Here is a 24,005-nt window from a genome sequence, read left to right on the forward strand (position 1 = left end):
GACAGAACCAATTAATACTGAATAAAAGGTTGAGAGCCAAGGGTAAAGTGGGGATTACTGTTGTCAACAGGAAGTACCTGGAGTGAACAAAACAAGTTTGTTTCCAAATGAGACACACAGCGCTTACTGTTGTCATTTGCAGTATTGTGTCAGTGAAGAACAGATTTGAAAATAAATGAGGGTAAGAAATCAGATGAAATGCAATCATTCTGTAACATGCCAATGGAGACCATGGGTCCCTCATACCAAAATACTCAGAATGTATCCCTGAACAGCACTCAAATTTTTTTCAGAGTTCTGGTTCATGCTGTATATCAATATGATATAATTTTTTTGAATGGAAACAATAATACTCAGCAGTAGCTCATTAGTTATGGCATATGCTTTCAAGATTTCTACTTTTGTTAAGAAGCGCCCCCCCCCCCCCCCCCCCCCACACACACACACACACACACACACACACACACACACACACACACACACACACACACAGAGAGAGAGAGAGAGAGAGAGAGAGAGAGAGAGAGAGAGAGAGAGAGAGAGAGAGTTGGGGTACATACATAGCATCTTTACTGAAGTAACTGTTTATTTTGTAATTTTTAATGACATAAGGGCAGAATTAGCATTTCCAGTGAATTTGTTCACTTAGCTCTTTTAAAAATGTTATTTAATACACACCAATTTTTCCGGAAATCAAATTATGTCAAACAACAGAGAAACAATGACGTAAAATTTAACAACAATCTGTATTTACATGCAGCTAAAATATATTCCAAATTACAGATTTAAGAATTATCAACTGCTAAATTGCCTTTTAACTATTGTTATTTGTATAATTATACGTAATATGATGTTCCATAAATAGAATTACATTTCAATGCAGGAATATAAGGAACAAGAAGAAAGTTTTTTATGCATGCTCTGTGGCTTTAATAGAGAGAGACCCCACAGAATTAACACATGCACATTCCAGACTAGTATACATCACAGAATGATTGGTTGGTTAAAGTTGTGCTGTAGTTCCAGTCTTTTGTTGTTTAACACTCACGTCACATGGACCAGAGCAGACTGATAGCATACAACACAACTGACACAGATACTACTGCCTTATCAGCATTCCTGATAAAAGCTTCTCTTACAACTCTGTGAGATACTTTCAGTTCATATCAGAGAAGAGAGTAAAAGGTTTTGGTGAGCACTACATTCTGTCAAGGTCTTAATTAGAGAAGATTCAGTTGTCATAAGGCTACTCTCCAAATTATATGATTAACTTACAATATGGCCACAAGTTCCAGCAATATTTTTAAGTACAAATCAGCATATACTGAAACATAAAAATTATGACTTATGTTTGGAAGCCCAGGCAACTGTAAAACTCCATGCTGTGGGGGAAAAAAATAACTATAGGAACTGTAAATATTTTGGACCTGCTTACTCTTTACTGAAAATTTAAAATTTCATCAACATTTATCAATTTCTGTTAAATTTGCATTAGTGTGATATCCCTTTGCAAACAACTCAACTCAAGGAGTTATTTCCATGTATTTATTGGCTGTGCCTCTTACAAATATCATAAATCAACTAGAATGCATACTCTTGCAGCCCTATCTGATGCTTACCAGATTCCTCAACTTACAGAAGTAATGGCAGACTTGTAGGAAATCTGTCCATTTTCAATATCAATCTGTAGAAGGCATACTGACAATTCCCCACATGTAGGGTTGCAAGGTATCTTTTGCCGGTGCCATGAGAGACAACCAACCCCCCCCCCCCCCCCCCACACACACACACACACACACACACACACAGAATTTTATAACCATGTTCTGCACTCTCTAATCACCAGATTGAAGTTTAGTTTAACCATGTGCAGCTTCATCAAGTTAACTTGAACGTGTCTCTGGTATTTTATAAGTAGGGACAGCAAAACACAGCAAAATAAGTGGAAGTAGCAAGTTGCAAATACCTGCGCTTCAGATATTCTTGGGCAAAATTTACTATTACAGTAAATTCATCTCAAACACAGTACAGATTTTGTACATGTTAAATAGTTTTCATTAAAAAAGGATATAAAGCTCAAATGAATACATTAATGTGAAATAACATTTTACCCCTAAAATTTGCCATGTATTAGACCACATACACACCAGGAAAGTGTTTAGTTCTGGCCACTGAAGCTTCCCAAATGGCTGAAGAACAAAGAAAAATGAACAGCGCAAAGCAACCACAAGCATTTTACTCACAAACTCTGAATTCTGCCCAATCCAGCCACTTCAGAATAGAAAATTAAGCACTAGCAATAACCAATAAAGTGAAAAAAATAGGTTTTTTTCATTTGTGTATTTTTCATTATAATTTTGAAAATGAGGTAGGGGGCTTGTGATTTGAAATGGATTTCAACATTTATATCACAGTCAAGGGTCTCCCTATCACTTTCCACATAGTTGAAGTGACAACAGCAGCAGACCCATTACGCCACACAGTAGGAAGTAAGTATGAACAAAATGACTGGAACTATTCAGTACTGGTACACTTCCAGTACTGATTTTGTGTTTTTCCCTATACCATTCCTTTAATGTAGTGTGTAGAGTCATTTTGGTGGTAACAACAAATGATCACTCTCCAGATGCACATCCTGGAACTTCTTCTTAAATCTCACTGAAACATGTCTCAGATGGCAACATCTACCATAATATGGTTAGTATATTATGTCAACGTCAAATGGGTAATCCACATTTACCAGCTTGGGCAAAGAGCAACATATTTCCCCACTGAAATTGCTGGTCCTGTTCTATGTGCGAGCAGCTATGGAAACAAGTGTTTCTTATGCAGAATTTAGGTCACTGTTGTCAACATCACACACACTCCAGTTTCTTATTTGTGCCACAAATGACTCCCACCACTGCCAAAAGCACAATTTCAGCACAGTCTTGGCATACTGAACAAATCGTCTATGGCATTTGATAAGCTAGACATCTCCCAGGCAAGCACCTTATGTAACATTGCCATTTCTGACTAGGTATACAAATGGTAACCAAGAGTTCCTGAGGGGTGGTGACTCTAGTTCTCCATAACCACAGGCTTTGAACATGCTTTAGCAACCACTGTACTGAACTAGGATACAATGCTAGAATGTTAAGTCAAAAATATATAATAATAATAATAATAATAATATGTCTGAGAAAGGAAAGAAGAAATAATAATAATAATAATAATAATAATAATAATAATAATAATAATAATGAAAGAGGGGTGTTCAATAAATTGTGAGTGTTCAATAAGTTGTGCAACACGTCTTTCTGAAACCAGGTTTGTTTTATTCTGCATACCGACACACAATATTATTCCCTGCTATTCACTATTTTGGCTACATAACCCTGTTTTTCAACATAATGTCCATTCAGTGTGATGGCCTTAGGCTACCTTACTGGGAGAGCCTGTACACCCACCTGGTACCACACTCGTGGTGGATGTCAGTGCCATTGGAGCAATTCCACACAGATGTCCTTCATTGGTCTGTATGGTCTTCTGCTAGGCTAGGCTAGGCTAGGCTAGGCAGCGAGGAACCCAGCAGACACATACATCTGAGCACCTCAACTGCTGGACAACAGAGACATCCAATTGTGCAGCGAGGTGTGTGATTGTGATCCACTGATCAACTTGAAGAAGAGTTTCTGCCCATTACAACACACTAGGAGAGACAGCTATGTGTGGCCGGCTGGCAAATGGTAGATCGGACAGGTTTGCGTGACCTTTGTGCAATGACGACAGATAGCTCGCCCAACAAATCACTATGCTTTCGTTCACTGCCAGATCTACATTCTGCAAGTGCCTATGAATATCTCCAGTGCTCTGGTTTTCCAGCAAAAGAAACTCAACTGTAGCTCTCTGCTTCGAATGTCTGCTACAGATGCCATTTTGAAGGCTATGTACAGACCTGCCACCTATCAGGACTTCACAAACAACAGGGGCTGAAGTGCAAATATTCCATGATGTCCAGCAACAAACTCCACATTTTTTCAGTCGAGATTGGTTGAAAAAATGTGTTTCATTCCTTACTGAATGCCCGTTCCACAAACTCACATTTTAGTTGTGCTACATACCAACATGGTGGATGATAGATAACGAGAAACAGGAATTGGTGAGAACCACTGAACACCTACTACACCACACTTATATTAGTCCTGCCCATAATGCACAGTACCATGTCTGTATTAACCTTTATTTCCCTAGTTACTCACAGGAGTGTATTGTTTCAAATTCTCTCCTAACAACTTGAGTGTTCCTTCTTGAAGCAATAACACTGACTTAATGAACAGAGATTTGGACAGAGCACTGATGGCATCATCAGAAAAGATGTTATGAAACTACTGTAGGACTAGTCTTCCCCTGAATGTATTTGCCAATGTCAAAAGAGATGGATCATAAGAGCAAATATCACTATTTTGTATAAATAGAAAAGCTACAACTGTGGAATGTGTCAAGAGGTTGGGAAATCTGATTGCTTTTGGCTGAAATATCTACTTCCTGTCAAGCTGTTCAGGGCTCTAACACTATAAAACAGCTTGTAAAATTCCTTATAGTAACTCAAACCTGCACTAATTAACAGTAATTCAAACCCCACTAGGGGTGTTTTCTCTTGCTCTGATTTGATGATTATAAACATACAAGATCTAGAAGAAGAGTGGGAAAGACTGGCTTTGTGGAGATTTGAGTGCAAACCATCAACTTTGTGCCATGAAGCCTTTTAGGTTAAGAGGACAAAGTTCAACTGTATTGTTAAGGGGGAAAAGAAGAGATTGTATTGATAATTTTTAACTCATTCAACTGTTCCTCCAAACCAACACAGGTATGGATCGCACAAGGAGAATTTCAGGTAGTGTTTAAGATGACATGTTAAAACTGTGGTGAAAGTCGGGGTTTTCCAAATTATCTAATGAGACAATGCCCAAATCAAGACAGACCACATGTTCAAACCATCATTACTGTGAACCAGTAGCCAGTCTTAAGCTATCAATAAATAAATGATCACCAAGAGGAGAGGCTGTGACTTTAGTCATGCAAACAATGGAGGCACTTTCGTCTCATATTGCAGCTACATATAACACTGTTTTCAGTGTGTGATACATCAGAAGTTCATGACAGCATCCTCTACAAAAAGTTGTTGCACCTCACTGCAAGTGCTAAAGAAATCTCCCCTTATCTTTTTCATTTCATACATGAAGGCTGCAAATTTCATTAACTCATGTGGATTTGAATTGTTATCCTCCTGAATGTGAATCCAGTCCATTAACTGCTGTGCCATCTAGCTCCATTTAACTCTTAGTGAGAAGCCATTAATTCCCCTCCACAGATCTGAAAGGGACATTGCATGTCCAAGTAGAAGTTGTACTGTGTTCACAAACCAACTGCAGTCAGCCAACTTGTCTTGTTCATAGAATCCAGACTTCTCCTTGCATTTTTTAATAAAAAAAGAAAGAAAAAGAAAAGAAAGACTTGAGATACAATTATCAGGCATAAATCGCCAAATGTGTCTACAAATGGGGCTCCTGTTGATGTCTTGCTGTTTTTCTGCAGTCCTCCCTTTCTCCTGTTATCTTATGTATGGAGTTGGTGGTATTCAATCAAATTGTTTTGTGCAATGTAGCGATGAACCTCAATGAAGTACTGAAAGTGTTACCCTATTTTTAATTGCTAGAAATAGTGTTACGTCCTCAGCATGTGATCCCATTCAGTGTTTCTTATCAGTAAACAAATTTTCAGTTGTCTGTTCTTCAAGCTACTTCCTTAAAATAATACAGTGAAGATCAGTTGCAATTAGGGAGTTGCAGTAATTTTAATTGTTGGTGAGACAAGTGTGGTATGCACTTCAGAGCTTTGCAAATTGCCTGGAGTCCAGCTTAAAATTATGATGGATATTTTAGAGTGTTCATAGCGACTAGTTCAGTACTTTTTTCATGTCACTTGCTATGTGGGGCGCCCACAGCTGTTGTGATCCATTTAATCTGATAAGACAGCAACAGCTCCAAATATGACTTACTGATCACTCAATCATAACTAGTTTCATGACCAAAGTCACACCGTGAGGTGAAAAACCAGTGAACCTTAAATTGTGATCCCACAAGGGTAGATAACAGACATCCCCTTCTTCCTGCTTGAACTTTGTGTATAAAATCCACACCATCATCCATAAAATGACAAGATGGAAGTCAGTAAGGGGTGTGAGCAAACCAAAGGTGAAGCAGACCCATGGGTGGAGTGGCCAGGATACTGGCATAACACACGTTACTAAAGCTAAATCCCCATCTTTTTTGTAATTAGTTCCAGGAGCTCAGTGCCCCTCCACCAGCATACATCTCAAAATTGGTAGAAGACTCTGTGCTTAAATTCCAAGGCAGGAAGTCACTGTTCCACTGATTGTGGAACAGTTCTGTGTCATTTTCTACAATATCTCTTCCAATTTTTGTAAGTGTTTGGGAGAGTGTCATTTCTACTTTTCTAAGTAAAACATTATGTATGCACAACATGTGCATCCAGACTTTTAATGTTTTATGCCTACACAACTACATTTTTGGAAAATGTGACAAAGCTCCTTAGGTCACAAGTAATTAGTATATTTTCTTATGCAATGTCACTGACTTTTCATGCACATTTTTTTCCCCCAAGGACAATCTACTTTCAGGTTTATAGTACACAATCAAAACTTTTATATGCAGCTAAATAAATTAATGAAGGTAAAATAAAAATTTTGATTGATAGGGCCTGTATGTTATTATTTTATGATGTTCCCTCATACCATACACAAGTCATACTATATAAACTATAATTCAGAAATTAATTAGTGTACCAGAAGATGATGAAACAATAATGCAGTGCCATCTGAAAGGGCATCTTTGGTCTGAGATGTCAAATTGCTATTGGATCATGATTAGTGCATTAGTATGAATTTTAATTCATAAAGCCCACTGATAATATGAACTATCTTTAGAGTGAATCTAACTAGCAAAGTAAATTAAAGTCATATATAGCTTTGTTTACTGGGAGATCCTGAAGAGTATTTCCACTGACAGACAAATACTGCTAACAAACATTTACCCCACAAGGATTTGAAATGGCTACCTTTGAGTTGTGACTGACATTTTTTAAACACACTGTATTACAATGGCACTTAAAAATGTTTAGGCTGTCTGGCATATCCCACAAAGCGTAGCAAATTTGTGTCTGCCTTTTCAACTAAATTTGTCATAAATGAAATATCACAATTTCAGAGACTTCATTGGTCTCTTACAGACATGATTTTATGTATATAGACTGAAGCGGTGAGTGAAAATTTGTACCAAGGTTGGGAATAGAACCCAGGTCACCTGCTTACTATGCAGAGGCATTAGTCACTAATCCACCTTCGCACAGTGTTTCACGGAACTGCATGGATTTCCGTGGCATGCCTCCTACTCAGTCCAAATTATCACTGCCTCCCCTGTCTACTTCAAATTCCCCCTTCCACATGAACAGAATTGCTGAGGCTCTCCTTGTTCTGCAATAGCACTTCAATATCAAATGTAAATGGGGGATCCAGCCTGAAACCCAGTAGAGTAGAGTAGAGTAGAGTAGACTGGGGAGGCAGTGGCTATAGTTTGATTCCCAGCCTTGGTAAAACTTTTCGCTTATCGCTTCGGTCTGTATACATAAAATTGTCATGCTGCCCATGTCTTGTGTACTTTTTTAAAGAACTGTTGTTAATATTGGTAATTTCTGCTGCAACAAATACTGCAACAAATACTTGTTTTCTGTTTTAATACTTGGTCTGTGTAAGTCACTGTCTTACCTTTCAGTGGGAACATCACTTGATGTGAGACTTGTTTCATCACTGCCAACACTATTGAGACTGTTACAATTCAATTCTCTCTGTCGGCGCTCTTCCCACTGCGCTCTGACTTCATCTTGCACTCTTCGTTTCAGTTCTTGAACTCTCTTGCGTTCCTCTTCAATTACCATACTACCTGGATACAACAGATAGCTTTGTTATTTGCTGACAGTATACACTATATGTGTGTTTTAACTGGCATCAAAATAATCTTTTACTAGGATTCAGTCAAACTAAAGCATGTTAATTGCTAAATTACTAAATACAAACTAGTTCTGAAGATTGTTTGGTGAGTGAATCATTAGTAGTATCTGCCAATACTTGAAATTGAAGTTCTCTTAATTTTAATTTTCAAGTAAAATTTGCACTTTAAGGTGCACTGCATGCTGTCTTGATGATGTACTGAACAACTTTTTACAAGATTGGTATTATTTAAAACTTCCACTGAATGCGTCTAATTTTAAATCAGAATACCAATAATCCTCCTTCCAAATAATGCTGATACCACAATGTAAAGTACGTGTTACTAACATCAATGATCCACACTGTACATGAGCTTTCAAAATTTTTGTCTGTTTTTTTTTTTTTGTTTTTTTTTAGTAGTACTTCTGAAAATAACTTTTCAAGTTTTGTACTTTTGTGACTGACTACGAATGCATAAACAGGTTAATATCTTCTTAAAGTGAAGCTATATTGCTGTCAGCACTTCTTTGTTTACTTCTCTATAAGAGAGTTTATTAAGAGGTAATATGTATCCCCAATTTTTATATTCATTTACCTTGCTGAGCTAAATGTAAATGGCGGTTCCTCTCAATCTCTTGAAGAGAAGCAATTGTACGTCTTCCCAGAGAACCTGTTGCTAGGTCCATTGGTGCTCGAGAAGTTACACGACTGATACGATCCAAATCTTCTTGAGACTGCATGCCATTAGGCTGACCTGCACCATCAGACTGGAAGAAAATTATAATTAAATTGAGCTACAAGATGAAATCTGGAGAATTACATCATCTCCAGGTTAACTGGACACACAATAGAACCGTAATAAAACAATTAAAAAAGTATAAAAAATTTAATTAGGAGGTTATATCATCAACTCACAGCAATGAGCCAGCTACACCATTTGCCAAAGATGTCAATTTATCAAAAGTTAACTGTCATCAGATTTAAATAAAAAGATTCTTCTAAAAAGCAGCAGCAGCAGCAGTACTCAAAGAAAATTGAAGGTTCACATAATTACAGACAAAAAGAGAGTTACCAAAACTAAAAGGAGAGTGCAACAGTTATGTTTTTAAAACTGAGGTGCTCAAGTTGGTGAAGAGAACAAAACAAAGTTAAGATGTGTTAACCTGGGACAAGAAAGACAGATGAGGCAAAAATAGCTAAAAAAAGAAAGAAAGAAAGAAAGAAGTAAGAATCAAACAGTGAAGATGTAGCAAAAAGTAAATAAATGAAAACTGTAAACAATAAAAATTAGTTTTTTCATGGTGGAGATGGGTGGTGGCGAGACTGGAAGGAGGCAGACAGTTTTTGGAAAAAATGACGTTCCATCATCAGTGAATGTAAGTTTTTCTCTGTTCCTCTTTAGTTATGATGATAGCCAGTGTAAGATGAAACCAGTGTCCTTTCGGAAGCATTTTGTATGTATCAAATGAAAATGAAGTGTAAAGTAGGTAGACAATGGCAGCAGTTAGGGTATGGGTAGGTGTGTGTGGTGGTTAAGAAGGATATATTGCACAGGATATTTACGTTTGCAAAGCTCTGAGATGTATCTAAAGGAAGAATCCATATGGCAAGTGTGTTGGACAGCTAACAAAGTTACAGATACTGTTTGTGAGAAAGTTACCTGCAGCTGGGTATTGTTCACTACTAGAATATTTTCTTCAGCTGTGTCTTCAATCTCACTGACATCTTAGTAGCAATGATGCCAACATGTGAAAACAAGTCTTGCTCTGAGAATGGTATATGAACCATATAGCAAGGATATAAAGGCAGAAAACCTGTAAGGAATTGCAGAGGGAATGTGTCAAAAACCTAATTTAGGTGCATCTGAAGGATAGTGAGAAGATGTACCTCATTTTACAAAATGGCTGTAGAAAATCAGAGCTCTTCTGGAGACATTTATTGATACATCATAGGTGAGAAGACTGCTAAGTGACAAGAAGGAAACTCCATTGTTGTTTATAAGGGTGCACTGGACTGAGAAGATACAAGAAATCAGTTTGAGAATTGGACTTGTGAAGGATTTGTGGAAAGTGAAGAGTGGTGAGGTTGGCTGTGAATTTTCCCCAAGAATCAGAATTAAATGTGTACATTTGCCATTAGCACCAAGCTGCGTGGAGGGCAGCATTTCACCTGGAGAGGTCTGGAACTGCTGAAATGTAAACATAGCCTTTTCTTGGGATTGCATATACTGATGTACAGATGTCAACCTTGAGGAAGACAGCCTACAATCAATACAAAGAGCAAAATATTATTATCCATGAAAATGTTTTCAGATTTTGGAGGAAGTCAATTAATTAAGGTGGAGGGAGGTAGCCTTTCAGATGGAAGCAGTTCAACTGTTTTGAAGCATATCAACTGTCTTGGTGTAGAGTGATTAGGGTATCAATCTGTGCAATTGAGTGCATATATTTGCCAATCCATGTAGTGATCAACCTGTGCAGAGAAATATTTAATAGTTGATTTGAAGCCAGAATGGTTACTTTTCTAACTCTTCATAAGAAGATAGAAAGTTAAAGTAAAGAATTTCAAATACCATGAATACCAGTATTAAATTGTGCTTCAATGTTATTCATACTACTTTAGTTTTTGAAACTACTCACAGTGTAGGCAGAAAACCATGCATAGAAGGACATAAATGTACTATAATAAGGAGTAATGGTGTTAATCTTGCACTAAATAGCAACTGATGCAGAAGTTGTTAATGCTCTGTACCTCTTCCACATCTGATGAAGCATCTGGACTAGATTCAGGACTGCTCACAATACCCTGCCTTGCCAACTCCTCCAAGCGAAGTTCAATAGCACGCAGTCTACTCCGGCCCTATGAAAAAAGCATGTAAATGTTATCCCATTGATGCTACAAATTTCACATGCAATGGTTTGTTGTTCTAAGACCTGAAAAGAATAGGTATCTAAGCTACAGAACAGACAATACAGACAACTACAGGTAAGAAACATTAGACAAACTAAATTAAATTAATGCCTTTCCTACAGAGTTGTAATTTTTTTTCCATGAATTGACAGCATTCTCCATTGACAGCATTCTCCATCATCTTCCCTCTGCCTCATTTGTGAACATGTTTCCTAAGTGTTCTGAGGACCTGAACTAGACACACATGAAAACCACAATTTAGGAATACAAAGCTATCTTCATGTCATGAAATGAGTACTTTCTAGTGTTATTATGCAAAGGAAATGCCGGAATTAATTAACAAGGAAAATGAGGAGAGGTAAACATTTACCTGCAACCGATTTGGTGGAGAGTGCATATGCATGTAACAGTTCTTAAAATTACAGTAGCTTCACTGCTCCCTCAAAATGTTCTACATCTGCATCTACATCTATACTCTGCAAAGCACCATAAGGTGCATGGCAGAGGGTATGTCCCACTGTACCAGTTATTAGGTTTCTTCCTGTCCCATTCACATATGGAGTCCAGAAAAATGGTTGTTTTAATGCCTCTCTGAATGCAGTAATTATTCTAAGCTTACCCTCATGATCCCCAGTGAACAGTATGTAGGGGGTTGTAGTACATTCCTAGTTTAATCACTTAAATCCAGTTTTTTGAAACTTGGTTAATAGACTTTCCTGGGATAGTTTACATCTTCTTCAAGAGTATTCCAGTTCAGTTCTTCAGTATCTTTACAACCTTCTCCCATGGATTAAATAATTCTGTGACTATTCATGCTGCCCTTCTTAGTAAAAATTCACTGTCCCTTGTTAGTCTTATCTGGTACGGGTCCAACACACTTTAGCAAAATTCTGGAACTGGCCACCCAAGTGATTTGTAAGTAATCTCCATTGTAGACTGATTGTACTTCCCCAGTATTCTACCAATAATCCAAAGTTACCACCTGCTTTACCTATGACTGAACCTATGTGATCATTCCATTTCACATCCCTACAAAGTGCTACAGCCAGGTATTTGTACGAGTTGGCTGATTCCAACTGTGATATTATAGTCATATGATACTATGTTTTTCATTTTGTGAAGTGCATAATTTTACTTTTCTGAACATTTAAAGCTACTTGCCAATCTCTGCACCACTTTGAAATCTTACCAAGATCTGACTGAATATTTCTGCAGCTTCTGTCAGTTTATGCTTCATTACAGATAAATACATCATCTACAAAAAGCCTGATTGTACTGTTAATATCGTTTGCAAGATCAGTAATGTACAACATGAACAGAAGGGTCATGACACACTTCCCTGGGGCACAACTGAAGTTACTTCTATGTCTGATGATGACTCTCCATCCAAGGTAACATGCTACATCCTCCCTAACAAAAAGTCCTCAATCCAGTCACAAATTTTGCTTGATACCCTATACAATTGTACTTTTGACAATAAGTGTAGGTGCAGTATTGAGTCAAATGCTTTTCAGAAATCAAGAAATCTAGCCTCTACCTGACTGGCTTGATTTAAAGTTTTCAGTACGTCATGTGGGAAAGTGCGAGTTTTGTTTCACATTATTGTTGTTTTCAAACTGCATGCTGGTTGGCATTTAGGTGGTCATTTGGTTCAAGATAATCTAAGAATCTACAACAAATCAATGTCAAGGATATTGGATGGTAATTGTGTAGATCACTTTTACTACTCTTCTTGTAGACAGGTGTGACCTGTAGCATTTCTCAAGAACTAGGCATGGTTTTTTGTTTGAAGGAGCTATGATAGATTATAGTTAGAAGATGGGGCAACTCTCTGCAAATTCAGTACAGAACTGAAAGGGACTGCATCAGGCCCTGGAGCTTTGTTCAGTTTACGATTTCATACTAATACTTATTTCATTCATCTTTTCAGTGGTATGAGGATTTAATTGGGGCAATTCTCCTGTGTTTTCCTTTGTAAAGGAACATTTGAAAATGGAGTTAAGCATTTCAGCTTAATTTCAGTTCCTGTCCCACTCACTAGGAAATGGACACTAACTTTGGTGCCACTAACAGCCTGGACATATGACAAGAATTTATTTGGGTTCTGTGAAACATGGCTCGATAACATTCTGCTATGGTAGTCATTGAAGGTATCAAGCATTGCTCTCTTCATAGCCAAATGCGTTTCATTAAGCGTATCTATAATCTTATGCTTTGTATTACACCTATTGTGCAGTGGGCTCTGTTTCCTTATAAGTTTCTTTACAATGACTGCATACTATGGAGGTTCCTTCCCATTATGAACTGTTCTTCTGGATACATATCTATCCAATGCATGGTCTACTATTTTTTTAAGCTTCAGCTGAAGTTCCTCTACATGCTCCTGCCCTGTGCTGAAAATTTCAGGTTCTTCATTGAGATATGACACTACTAATTTTTTATCTAAAAATATAATGTAAAGGATAGTTGCTGCTTCCTATATAGTGGAGGTAATGCGCACGCACGCACGCACGCACCCCCCCCCCCCCCCCATACACACACACACACACACACACGATTGTATTGAGATGGTAAAAGATGTGCAGATTTTTAAACAAAACACCCACAGTCTAATTTTGAATGGACAAGGGATTGGTACAAACAGAGGAGGGTGGTCTGATCCACTCCCCAGGAAGTACCGCTCAGGGCATGAGGACGTTGGGGGACTGGCAGCCTCTGATATGTAGGGCACACCTGGCCCGTTTAGGAGGACCCCTACAGTTCTCAACCGTATTGTGCAAGACCAGGAAGTCACAGCCTAGCTTGTCACAGAACTTTCCAAGTCCCTGGTTCAGTCCTTCCACTCCACTCAAAACCAAAGGACCATGATCAGTTTTGGAGACAATGCTGCAAATTGTGAATTTTGTGTGCTGCAAGTCTGGTCTTCTCAACCTTCTCTGCCAGTTGCTAGAATGAACCAAGAATGACCTCAGAGCCCAGACGACAGGCACCATTTGTTCCAACATGTGCCACAATCTGCAGTTGGTTGCAATCTGTCCCCTCAATGGCTGCCACACACACACACACACACACACACACACACACACACACACACACACACACACACACACACACCTCCACCTTGTACGAGCTGGACTGACAGCATGACAGCATCATTCAACAGTGACACTACCCTCACCTTCCAGGAATTCCTTACTCTAACTTGGCCTCACCATCCTACCCCAGGTCACTTCCTAAGAATATAAATCTTTCAGCAGAAGAAAGGACTGTCATGGACAACCTGAAAACAGATTCTGATCTAGTTATCCTACCTGCAAACAAAGGCTCCACCACTCTATTGACGAGTCAGAGTACCTGCTCGACAGAAAACCTCTACCAACTGCCTGACTCTTTTGCCTATGAGCTCTGCCAGAGTGATCCCATCCCAGAAGTCTGACATATCCTCCAATCCCCACTGTCAGTCCAGCGGGCATCATGTAGGGACAGAGGTGCACGCGGGATTGAAACTGAAACACACACACACACACACACACACACACACACACACACACACACACACACACACACCTGTCTGTAAAATGGTTACTCTGAAAGCTATCAAGTTTTCTTTCTTTTTGTGTATGCCTACTGACAGCTAAGTGGGTCAGCTTTTCAGTGAGTGGTCTCCTTAGATCCAAAAGTATTTACACTCTGCCAGAACTTTCATACAACATTTATTCAGAAGTAATTGTGTATGAGACTAACAATGCACTATCAATATTTGAGACTTAAAAAGGACATTACTGTTCTACTTTAAGATGCAATCCATCGGAATCTCTTTAATACAAGTCTTCTGAAAGACTTAAGTGTTGCTTTAGTTGTGAATACTGCCATCAGTTGAAGTGACTTTGATTTTCTGTCAGACTGTGTAGGCGGTCTGTTTAGTTTAGTTTTTATTACTTTGGCCCTTTGAAAGATATGTCAAATGAGTTGTAATGTTTATGTTTCAAAGCCATGGGTTGTGAACCTGAAAATTCTATGTAGTAATGAATTTCAGTTTTATTCTGAATACCTTAATAATGTGGTGCTACATAAGAATGCTGAAGATTAGATGGGTAGATCACATAACTAATGAGGAGGTATTGAATAGAATTGGGGAGAAGAGAAGTTTGTGGCACAACTTGACTAGAAGAAGGGATCGGTTGGTAGGACATGTTCTGAGGCATGAAGGGATCACCAATTTAGTATTGGAGGGCAGCATGGAGGGTAAAAATCGTAGAGGGAGACCAAGAGATGAATACACTAAGCAGATTCAGAAAGATGTAGGTTGCAATAGGTACTGGGAGATGAAGAAGCTTGCACAGGATAGAGAGGCATGGAGAGCTGCATCAGACCAGTCTCAGGACTGAAGACCACAACAACAACAACGACAACCTTAATACATGGCCTAGTCACATTAATGTGACCACTGCCTGTGTTCAACACAAATGTGCAATGACTACTCACAGAAAGCAGGTGGCAGCACTAGCACTGGAGGGTATATGAAGCGTGTTGAGGGGACAGAGAAAATAGTGCAGTAGTAGTTGTAATGGAGTGATTCATCTGACGTTCAAAAGGACATAATCACTGCTTTTTGGAAGCATTTATGAGATAGCTAAATTTTTAAACTGTTCACATGATGCCATGTATAAAGTATATCGTGCATGGCAAAATGGCACTATCCAAAATCGATGCAGAGGCAACTGCGGTGCACCAAGGGCCATAGATGAAGGTGAACAATGGCTGCAGAGATGTGTATGGGTGAATAGACATGCCACTGTTGAGCAACTGACACCCCCCCCCTCCCCCTGATGAACCAAGTGGGTACCAACAAAATCTCCTCAATGACCATTCATCGAATGTTGCTGCATATCGGCCAACAAACCAGGCATCAGATCCATACACCCATGCTGACTGCTATCATTGGTGACAAATACTGGATTAGTATGCCAATACTGCAACTCAATGTCCACTGAGTGACAGCATGTGCCCTTTTCGGCAGGTGGCCATTGGTGTGTATGGCATGAAACATCTGAAAGCAAGCACCGTGCACATGTTATGGTGTGGGGAATATTTTTGTAGAGTTCCACGAGTGATCTCATCATTCTGGAAGCCACAATGGATGCACAAGTATGCACCTATACTTGGAGACCATGTCCACGCTTACAGGCAATATGTTTTTTCTTGGCATGATGACACCTGGCAGCAGGACATTGCAATGTGTCACACAACTTGCAGTGTACACATGTGATTTGAAGAGCACCAGGATGAGTTTACTATATCCCCTTGGCCACCAGACTCCTAGGATTTAAACACAATTGAGAATTGTGGGATCACATTGATTTAGCATTTCATGTCATGGATCCTCATGTGAGGAACCCAGTGCAGCTACCCACAACATTAGAGTCCACATGGATCCACATCCCTGTCAGTACTTTCCAGAATCTCACCGACTCTCAACCTGCATGTCTCGCAGTGGTCTGTGCTGCACAAGGTGGTTATTCAGGCTTTTGACAGGTCGTGTTACTAATGTGACTGGACTGTGAATAACAAAGAGATGTGACATCACTGTTCAGAAGAGGTTATAGTTAAGTCACACCAGAAACAGAATCTGAGTACTTTGTTATTGTTGCCAGTGTCCTACACCTACATTATCAGATCTTACTTGGGGCCTTCCATTTAAAACTTACCAGAGGTTCACGTGCCAATACCAAAGACAAAAGTTAGTGCATTAAGAGCAATGAATTTTTCATGTCATTTGAAATCTCTGTACATACAGTGACACATACTGACAGGCGTGCCTTGTATCTCAGGTAAAAAACACAGGTGGAATACTAATAGATTCCATTGTAGCAGGCAATATTAGATAATTCATAAACATTTATTTTCCACACACCTTTCACTTCTGGAAGCAATACTTCTTTAGTGAAGTAATTATTTCTTCTCAGAAGAATTTGTGATGTCTGATTGGTGGTGTTACCTGACATAAGAAATATAAAATGGTTTTCTGAGATTTCTCTTCTTGCCTTTCCCTGTTGTTCCTTTCGAGCCTCACAGTATCAAAACATGCAAACAGCATGTACAGTCTTCTCTTTCTTCTCTTGCAAAAGAAGAATATTCTATCAAAGACTGGACAGTGTTATTTTGCATTCTTTAGAACAGTGTGTCTCCATTGGTACTATACTTTGATAACAGAATTTAGAAGTAGCTATCTACATTTAACAACACTGCATAAAATTACAGCCTTTCACACACTGGAACACCAAAGTACTTTGTGTGCCATGGTCATACTTGAAGCAGAATGTCATTGGCTTCCTCTAGCTTTTAAACAGCTTGTAATGTCTACACCATTTTTTCTGTACACTTTATCACTCTTTTCATTTTGTGTTAGATGTAATTTGCCAAGCTTTCAGGACAAAGGCTACAAATGGGTCCACATCTCAAATTTAAAATGATTTCATTGTCATCTGTCATATGTTAACAGCTGCTGATGATGGGAGCTGAAACCAATTGTCATTGCCAGAGGTACACATGCGACAAAATTGTGTTCATACATGCACACCTTCCTCTTTAATAAGAGAGCATGCTGCTGGGTCTGGTCTGGGCTCAGAATGATTCAGGAAAAGACTCTTGCAATATTTCTGTACAGTGCTACCAGATCTTCACTTAGTAAATTTGTTGGTGAAGGATGAGAGTAATCAGTGTCCCAGAGTTATCAAACAAGATACAGATGGATATTCCGAAGATGGAAAGTTCTGATGTTCAATATTTAATCATGTTTCCTGAAAGTCACAGGCTACTTCCCTAAGTTACTGCAACACACACAAAATAACACAATACTTCAACACTGGTATGAAAAAAAATGAAAGAGACACAGAGGAAATGCTGCTGGGCTCATTGTCACCATGAACAAGTGTCCTGTTTGTGTGTTCCAAACTCAGACTGTTCAAATTAGTAAACAACACAGTAGCAACAATTTACAGACCACATTTGTGAGTTAGAAACCAATATGGTAAGGGTAATATAAAGACCATAGCTGTGAACTTGGTTGGGAGCCTTCCAGTCTCCAGGAGTCATGGATTACGTGGTTGCAGCTTAATAAGGAATTTATGCTGTTGTGTGAATTGTCAATTTTACTCATGCAAAGCTATGTCAGAGGTGACAATCTTCTGAATTATAAAAAAACTGCTACTCCCATCAGGGATTATAAGCTGTGGAGGTTCCAGGTTGTTAATCTTACTCTTAACTAGCCAAGTTAGTGTTCAGCACAAGCTACACCATAAAACAGGGCATACAACACAACTAACTTGACTTCAGGCTGTCATTTACTCATGAAAATGCCATTTACTGCAATTTTGCAGTAGTAGTAGTAGTAGTAGTAGTAGTAGTTGTTGTTGTTGTCGTTGTTGTTGTAATTGTTATCAGAATCAGCAGCATCACATCATCATCATCATCACACTGTACTGGACTTTTTATTTTTACTTGTGGCAATAAAATGAATAAGCATTTGCCTTCATACAGAATCTTAGCATACACATTGTTTTATATAGTTTGTTACATGATATCCTATAAACATGTCAGTAATACACACTTCATCAAGCAATCTTAGGTGCTGAAGAAGTTGCTGTTCCAGCTGGTCTCCCTCATCTTGTGCTGCTCGGTCTGCCTCTAGCCGCTGCTGATCAAGCTCCCTCATGCGGCAACGCCTTGCTTCTATACGTGTATACACTTCCGTCAGTTCTCGCTGCAACTCTTCTCTTCTTGCCAGACAGCTTGCTTCTTCCTCTAAGTGATGGAACTCCATATCTTCAAACATCTATAAATATACAACCAAAGTAACAGGAAGTACATTGGGACAGTTCTAATAGAATAAAGAAAGTACAAAAAAGCGCATATTTCAGGAGGAATGAAAGTTTATGAATTTGCATCTAAGTACAGTAACACTCTCATACAAATAACAAATGTGTTTATCCTGTTTTACAACTGGTAATAGTGGTAATGTATTGGCACTAAGCAGCTGGGAGCTTATTTTTATGTCACATACATTTTGCTACCTTGATGCATTCATATGAATCTGAGAGCAGTTTAATGGGATGTGACTAACTCATCTAAAAACTGGATAATACATGTTGATCAAACATTCTCTCTTTAAAATCATTAATAATTGTTTACTTTTCAGCATAATTATCTATTTCTGGTAGAGCAAAGGCAAAGTATCCTAACCATTTGGCTTAAAAAAAATTGCCTGCCTACTGATAATTTCTTAATAACACATTACTGGCAGTATCATTTTGTTTCTCGTATTTTAACTTTGTTTTTGTTCCTTTTACTGAGTACTCAGATGACAAATTACTCAACAAGTATCCAAAACAATGCCTAACACCAGACCAGTCTGACATTTTCAGCGGTCTACAACAGCGCTTCCTTGTTTGGTTCTATATTAAAACTGATACAGTTTGGGGATTAAGACACTGGATAAGCATTTAAGAAAACTATGGTTCAAATCCACATCCATAAATGTTTTAAGCAAATACCAAGATGGTTCCTTTCAAAAGGACACACCTGACTTCTAACCCTGCTCTTCCCTAATCTAAGCCGCCAATCCACTTATTATGACCTTATCATCAATGAGACAAACCCCTTATCATACCTCATTTTCATTCCCCAAGGCAGTTAACTAACTGCAATTAATGAGTCCTGAAAATGTGACACTATCGAGAAGGAAGATCATTGTGTTTGGCATATGGCTGTGGCATCGTACTGCATCTGAAGCAGCAATTTGAGCAGCAGAAGGCAGCACAGTGACAAAACAAATTGTTACAGATCTGTTATTTCAAGGACAGCTCTGAGCCAGACACCCTGTAGTGTGCATTCCACTAAACCCAAACCAACTGAGAGCTGATTGGAGGGGTGAAGGTCTTTTGTGTTTCTGATGACAGCTGGTTCTGCCTCAGTGCTGGTGATGGCCTTGTGTTGGTTAGGAGGAAGCCAGTTGAGGGCCTGCAACTAACCTGTCTGTGTGCTAGTCACACTGAACCTACACTTGGAATTACGGTCTGCAGTGTGATTTCATGTGACAGCAGCAGCACTCTCCCTGTTATCCCACACATCCTGCTGCAAATTCATATGTCAGTCTTGTAATTAAATCTGTTGTGCCACCATTCATGAACGGCATTTCAGGGGGGATTTCCAACAGGACAAAGCCTACCTACATACTGCTGTTGAAACCCAACATGCTCTACCAAGTGTCAACATGTTGCCTTGGCATACTAGATTACCAGATCTGGTCGTTACACATGTTATTAATATACCAACATTTCACATTTGCAGTGGCTTGTCTCAAATGTATGTTAACTTGTTATCTTGTAATGTTAGGTTAACTAGACAAATCTATTTCTGAAATTTCATCACTCTACGTTAATTATTTTTTGTGTTGCGACTTTTTTTCTGTCAATGTATATGTTCAGTACACTCAAACATAAATAAAAATGTACAAAAAATATTGTTACATTTGACATAAAACAGTGTGACTTATTTGCTCTACATTACCTTCCTCTCAGAATCGAGGAGATCGTGTTGTTGTTTCAATTTCTCCGATAATTCCTTATGGCGCTCAATGTCCGTGCACACAGTAGCTTCATCATTTAACCTGCAACAGAAACAGCCTCCTAGCTTGTTTTATTGTCAACTGCTTAGAGACAAAATCAAATGTCTTTATAGATTAAGACATGAATATGAGCACATACTAACAAAACAAAATTCTGCAGTAAAATTTCATTATTGATACAATTATGAAGAACTAAAAATCTGAGAAGAGCTTAGTATCATAAATTTATTTATAATACCGCTTATGGTGGGAAAATGAAAATTTCGTATTTCATATTCCAAGCCAATTTCATTACATACATTCACTGACAAACTCCCATTTAGCAAATACAGTCGAAACATGGGCAAATATCATCTGGGAAATAAGTGTGCTCTTATGGAAAGATACTCATTAAAAATGACCCCTGATCCTGTCTCCCACGTTTTGCGCCTCGAAGTTTTCATGGCTGATCAAATATTCCATCCTTTTCCAGGTGTTCATCTGGGATATTATTAATTCTTGTTCTAAAATTTCAGCTGACAACCTTTCATCCATTCTGAAAGTGAGTTGCTTGCATGTTTACCCCACAGTATTGTGTAAAGTTATTGAAGATTTTGCAAGCAATTCACCTTGAGAATGGCTGAAAGTCTGTCAGCCAAAATAGCAGAACAAAAATTAATAACAACCTGGATTCACACCCAAAAATGATGGAAAAAGATGTTATAGATCATCTGGTCATTCTGCAACTATAAGAAAACACCAAGAGGGTGCTCATGGCTCTGGCCAAGTGAAGCAGGTGAATCAACAGAAAGCAGATGACAGTGACCATTATTGACAACTTTCTGGTCAGTGTTATTATTGACTGTACTAGGGAGTAGTGAAAGTGATGGCTGAGAGGTGTAGGTTGGTTCTCCAACCTCATGTCCTCCTTTCTTTTAAAATGCAAGTGAGGAGCCTTTGGCATATACCAACTTGATCCATGACACTAAGCAAGCACTGTTGCCACAGGTCATTACTGAACAGCTGTTGCCCATGTAGCATCATAGGGAGCACCAATTATGGGAGAAAACAGCAGTCATTAATGGGGTTACTGTGGCAACACTGCTTTGCTTGTGTTGCTGTCAGAACAGTTTTGCAATAGTTTACCGAGTTCTACTTAGCACATGCAGGCTGAAGTCTTCTGACTTATGATGGAGTTAAATTTTGAAATGCTGTGTGGAACTGAATCTTATTTATTGCCATGTTAGATGCATTAAACATGATGCCACCTATATAACTACAGATTGCACTATGTAAGTTACCTTCTTTGTTCTTTCATCTAAACAATGAAGAGTTGCTTTATAGTTCATATTTGTAGATTTTCTGACAGTCACTTGAAAATGAATACACAGCCAAACTTGCACAATCGTGAATTCAAAATAAAGAAATATTTTCATCCAATCAATGACAGCCAAGGTAGCAGTAAAGATCAGTGACACACTATTCATAATGGTCCATAACTCACTTGTCTGAAGTTGTTCTCAGGAATGAGGGTGAAGGGCAACACAGGTAGAGTGTGCACAAAATAACTTTGCCTGCGCCTGCAGAGATGGGTCAGTAGAGGGGACATCAGTAGTTGGGGGAGGGGACCTTTGTGAAGAGCCACGGTGCAATAGGGGAGGTACAGTTCAACAGCTGCAGCCTACACATGAACGTGTATTTCGCGTAACTTGTAAGTTGTTGCCATTTAGTCTGCAAACAATCATATTAACAGATTATGTCAGTATGACCAATAATGTGACAACTACAGGCATTTCTTGCAGCACTATCAGGATACTATAGGTCTCGTGCTGTCTTCAGAATATTGCTTAACTCCTTGGTACACTTGATTGGGAGAGAAGCACATTTCTTGATACTGAGCAATCGCAAAATTTGGAGAATAGATTTTCTTTATGAAAAATTTAGGTATATTTTAAAGTGACAAAATGCAAGTTTCTTAACCATTCCTTCCCATTGTGGTTTGCAAAAGAACGTCATTAGTACCGTATCTTCATAATTATTACACTGAAGGTTTTATATGAATGCACCTACTGATGTAGAATTTATATCTAGTATGTAACATATGAAAGTATTATCCAGAAAAAGTACACATTAGTAAAGTGTCATGGTGCAGTAACATTTGGAACAAGGAAAAATAAAAGTACACCCCCCCCCCCCCCCCCCCACACACACACGAGTTAGAAATATGAAGTTACAATCAATATTTATTTCAACTTTGGTTAGTAAGAACATCTGAAAATAATAGGATGAACATGGGAATGTGCAGCAGATAAAAAAAGATGTCACAACAGAAGTGAATAAAAACTGAAAAGCTAAACAACTACAGCCTGTTAAGAATATGTAAATTTTTCTGATATAAAAATTATGAGAGAAGAATTGATTATAGGGATGGATGCACTTACTATTTAGATATCATCTCCAGCAAAAGTGGAAAAAACTTACAACCACAATAAATTAAGGAAAACTTTGGAAGATTTCTTGTCTTACCTTCGAACTTCTCTATCTATTTCATCAAGCCTTCTCTGGCACTCAGCTTGCCTCTTTAATTCTTCTTCTTGAGTTCTCTCCATAATATGGTCTAGCTCCACCATCCGCGATTCCACTGCTACCAATCGGTCTTCCTCCTGTAACAGCTTCTCAGTTTGTGACTGCTGCTCTCCATCAAGAAGGGCTCGCTCAAGTTCCAGCTGCAAGAAAAAGGTCCATCTTCAGTGTGATGTAAATGACAGATTTTCTTGAAAGATAAACTAATAGAATTCGGTAATGTATTTTCAGAATGGATATATTATTATCAGTGAAACTGTGTCTGTTTTTTACCTCTTTCACCTTAGCAGCCTTATTGCACTATGAAATTAAACTTATTTTTACATGTTTGTTCTTGATACTCTTTAGATGGAAAAAAAAGACTGTAATTCATACCTATGGATTATTGCACCGTTCCTTGCTACAACAATCCCAAATTTAAGAACTATGGTCTTGAACTGTAAATGATGTTAAGAAGTCTTCAGCTTATAAGATAAACATTTGTCATAAGCCAAAAAACTTATTAAGAACCTAAATAAAAATGAGTTTAATAGTTAAGTTTTTGTGGTTCATGGTGTGGGTTCCTGTAGTCATGTCCTCGTTCATGAATCACGGGCAACTTATGAGTGGCCAAGTAAGTGGTCCCGACAGTCAGGATACCAGCTACTTTGGAATAAGGCTGGGCATCTCGGACATATTCTGAGTCATGGTCACCTTTGTGCTCATATGGCAAAGACTACCAAATCCACCGGTTAGTCCCTCAACCGTTAGGGGTAAAACTCAATGGGACTCGGGGCAAGCAAGGCTAGCAACCTGCTTCCCTGGTACTTTAAATATGATGCTGGCAACAATCAGAGCAAAATGCCTTGGACCTTTGGAGGT

General features: G+C 38.6%; 1 protein-coding gene across 4 annotated transcripts in view; it reads right to left on the reverse strand.

The window, feature by feature from the left end:
- Positions 1 to 24,005, reverse strand: part of LOC124596554 (pleckstrin homology-like domain family B member 1) — a 1,048,367-nt gene that overhangs the window by 231,365 nt on the left and 792,997 nt on the right. For 3 of the 4 annotated variants that reach the window (XM_047135739.1, XM_047135737.1, XM_047135738.1), the window contains 6 exons: positions 23,088 to 23,287; positions 20,525 to 20,624; positions 18,567 to 18,791; positions 10,799 to 10,906; positions 8,643 to 8,814; positions 7,826 to 8,000 (listed from right to left, as the gene is read on the reverse strand). In XM_047135739.1, coding sequence (XP_046991695.1) covers positions 7,826 to 8,000; positions 8,643 to 8,814; positions 10,799 to 10,906; positions 18,567 to 18,791; positions 20,525 to 20,624; positions 23,088 to 23,287 — 980 coding nt within the window. The remainder of the gene's footprint in view (positions 1 to 7,825; positions 8,001 to 8,642; positions 8,815 to 10,798; positions 10,907 to 18,566; positions 18,792 to 20,524; positions 20,625 to 23,087; positions 23,288 to 24,005) is intronic. The other variant, XM_047135740.1, reaches the window with a different exon arrangement.

Source organism: Schistocerca americana, chromosome 2 (assembly GCF_021461395.2).
Source record: "Schistocerca americana isolate TAMUIC-IGC-003095 chromosome 2, iqSchAmer2.1, whole genome shotgun sequence".
In the NCBI taxonomy this organism is placed as follows: domain Eukaryota; kingdom Metazoa; phylum Arthropoda; class Insecta; order Orthoptera; family Acrididae; genus Schistocerca; species Schistocerca americana.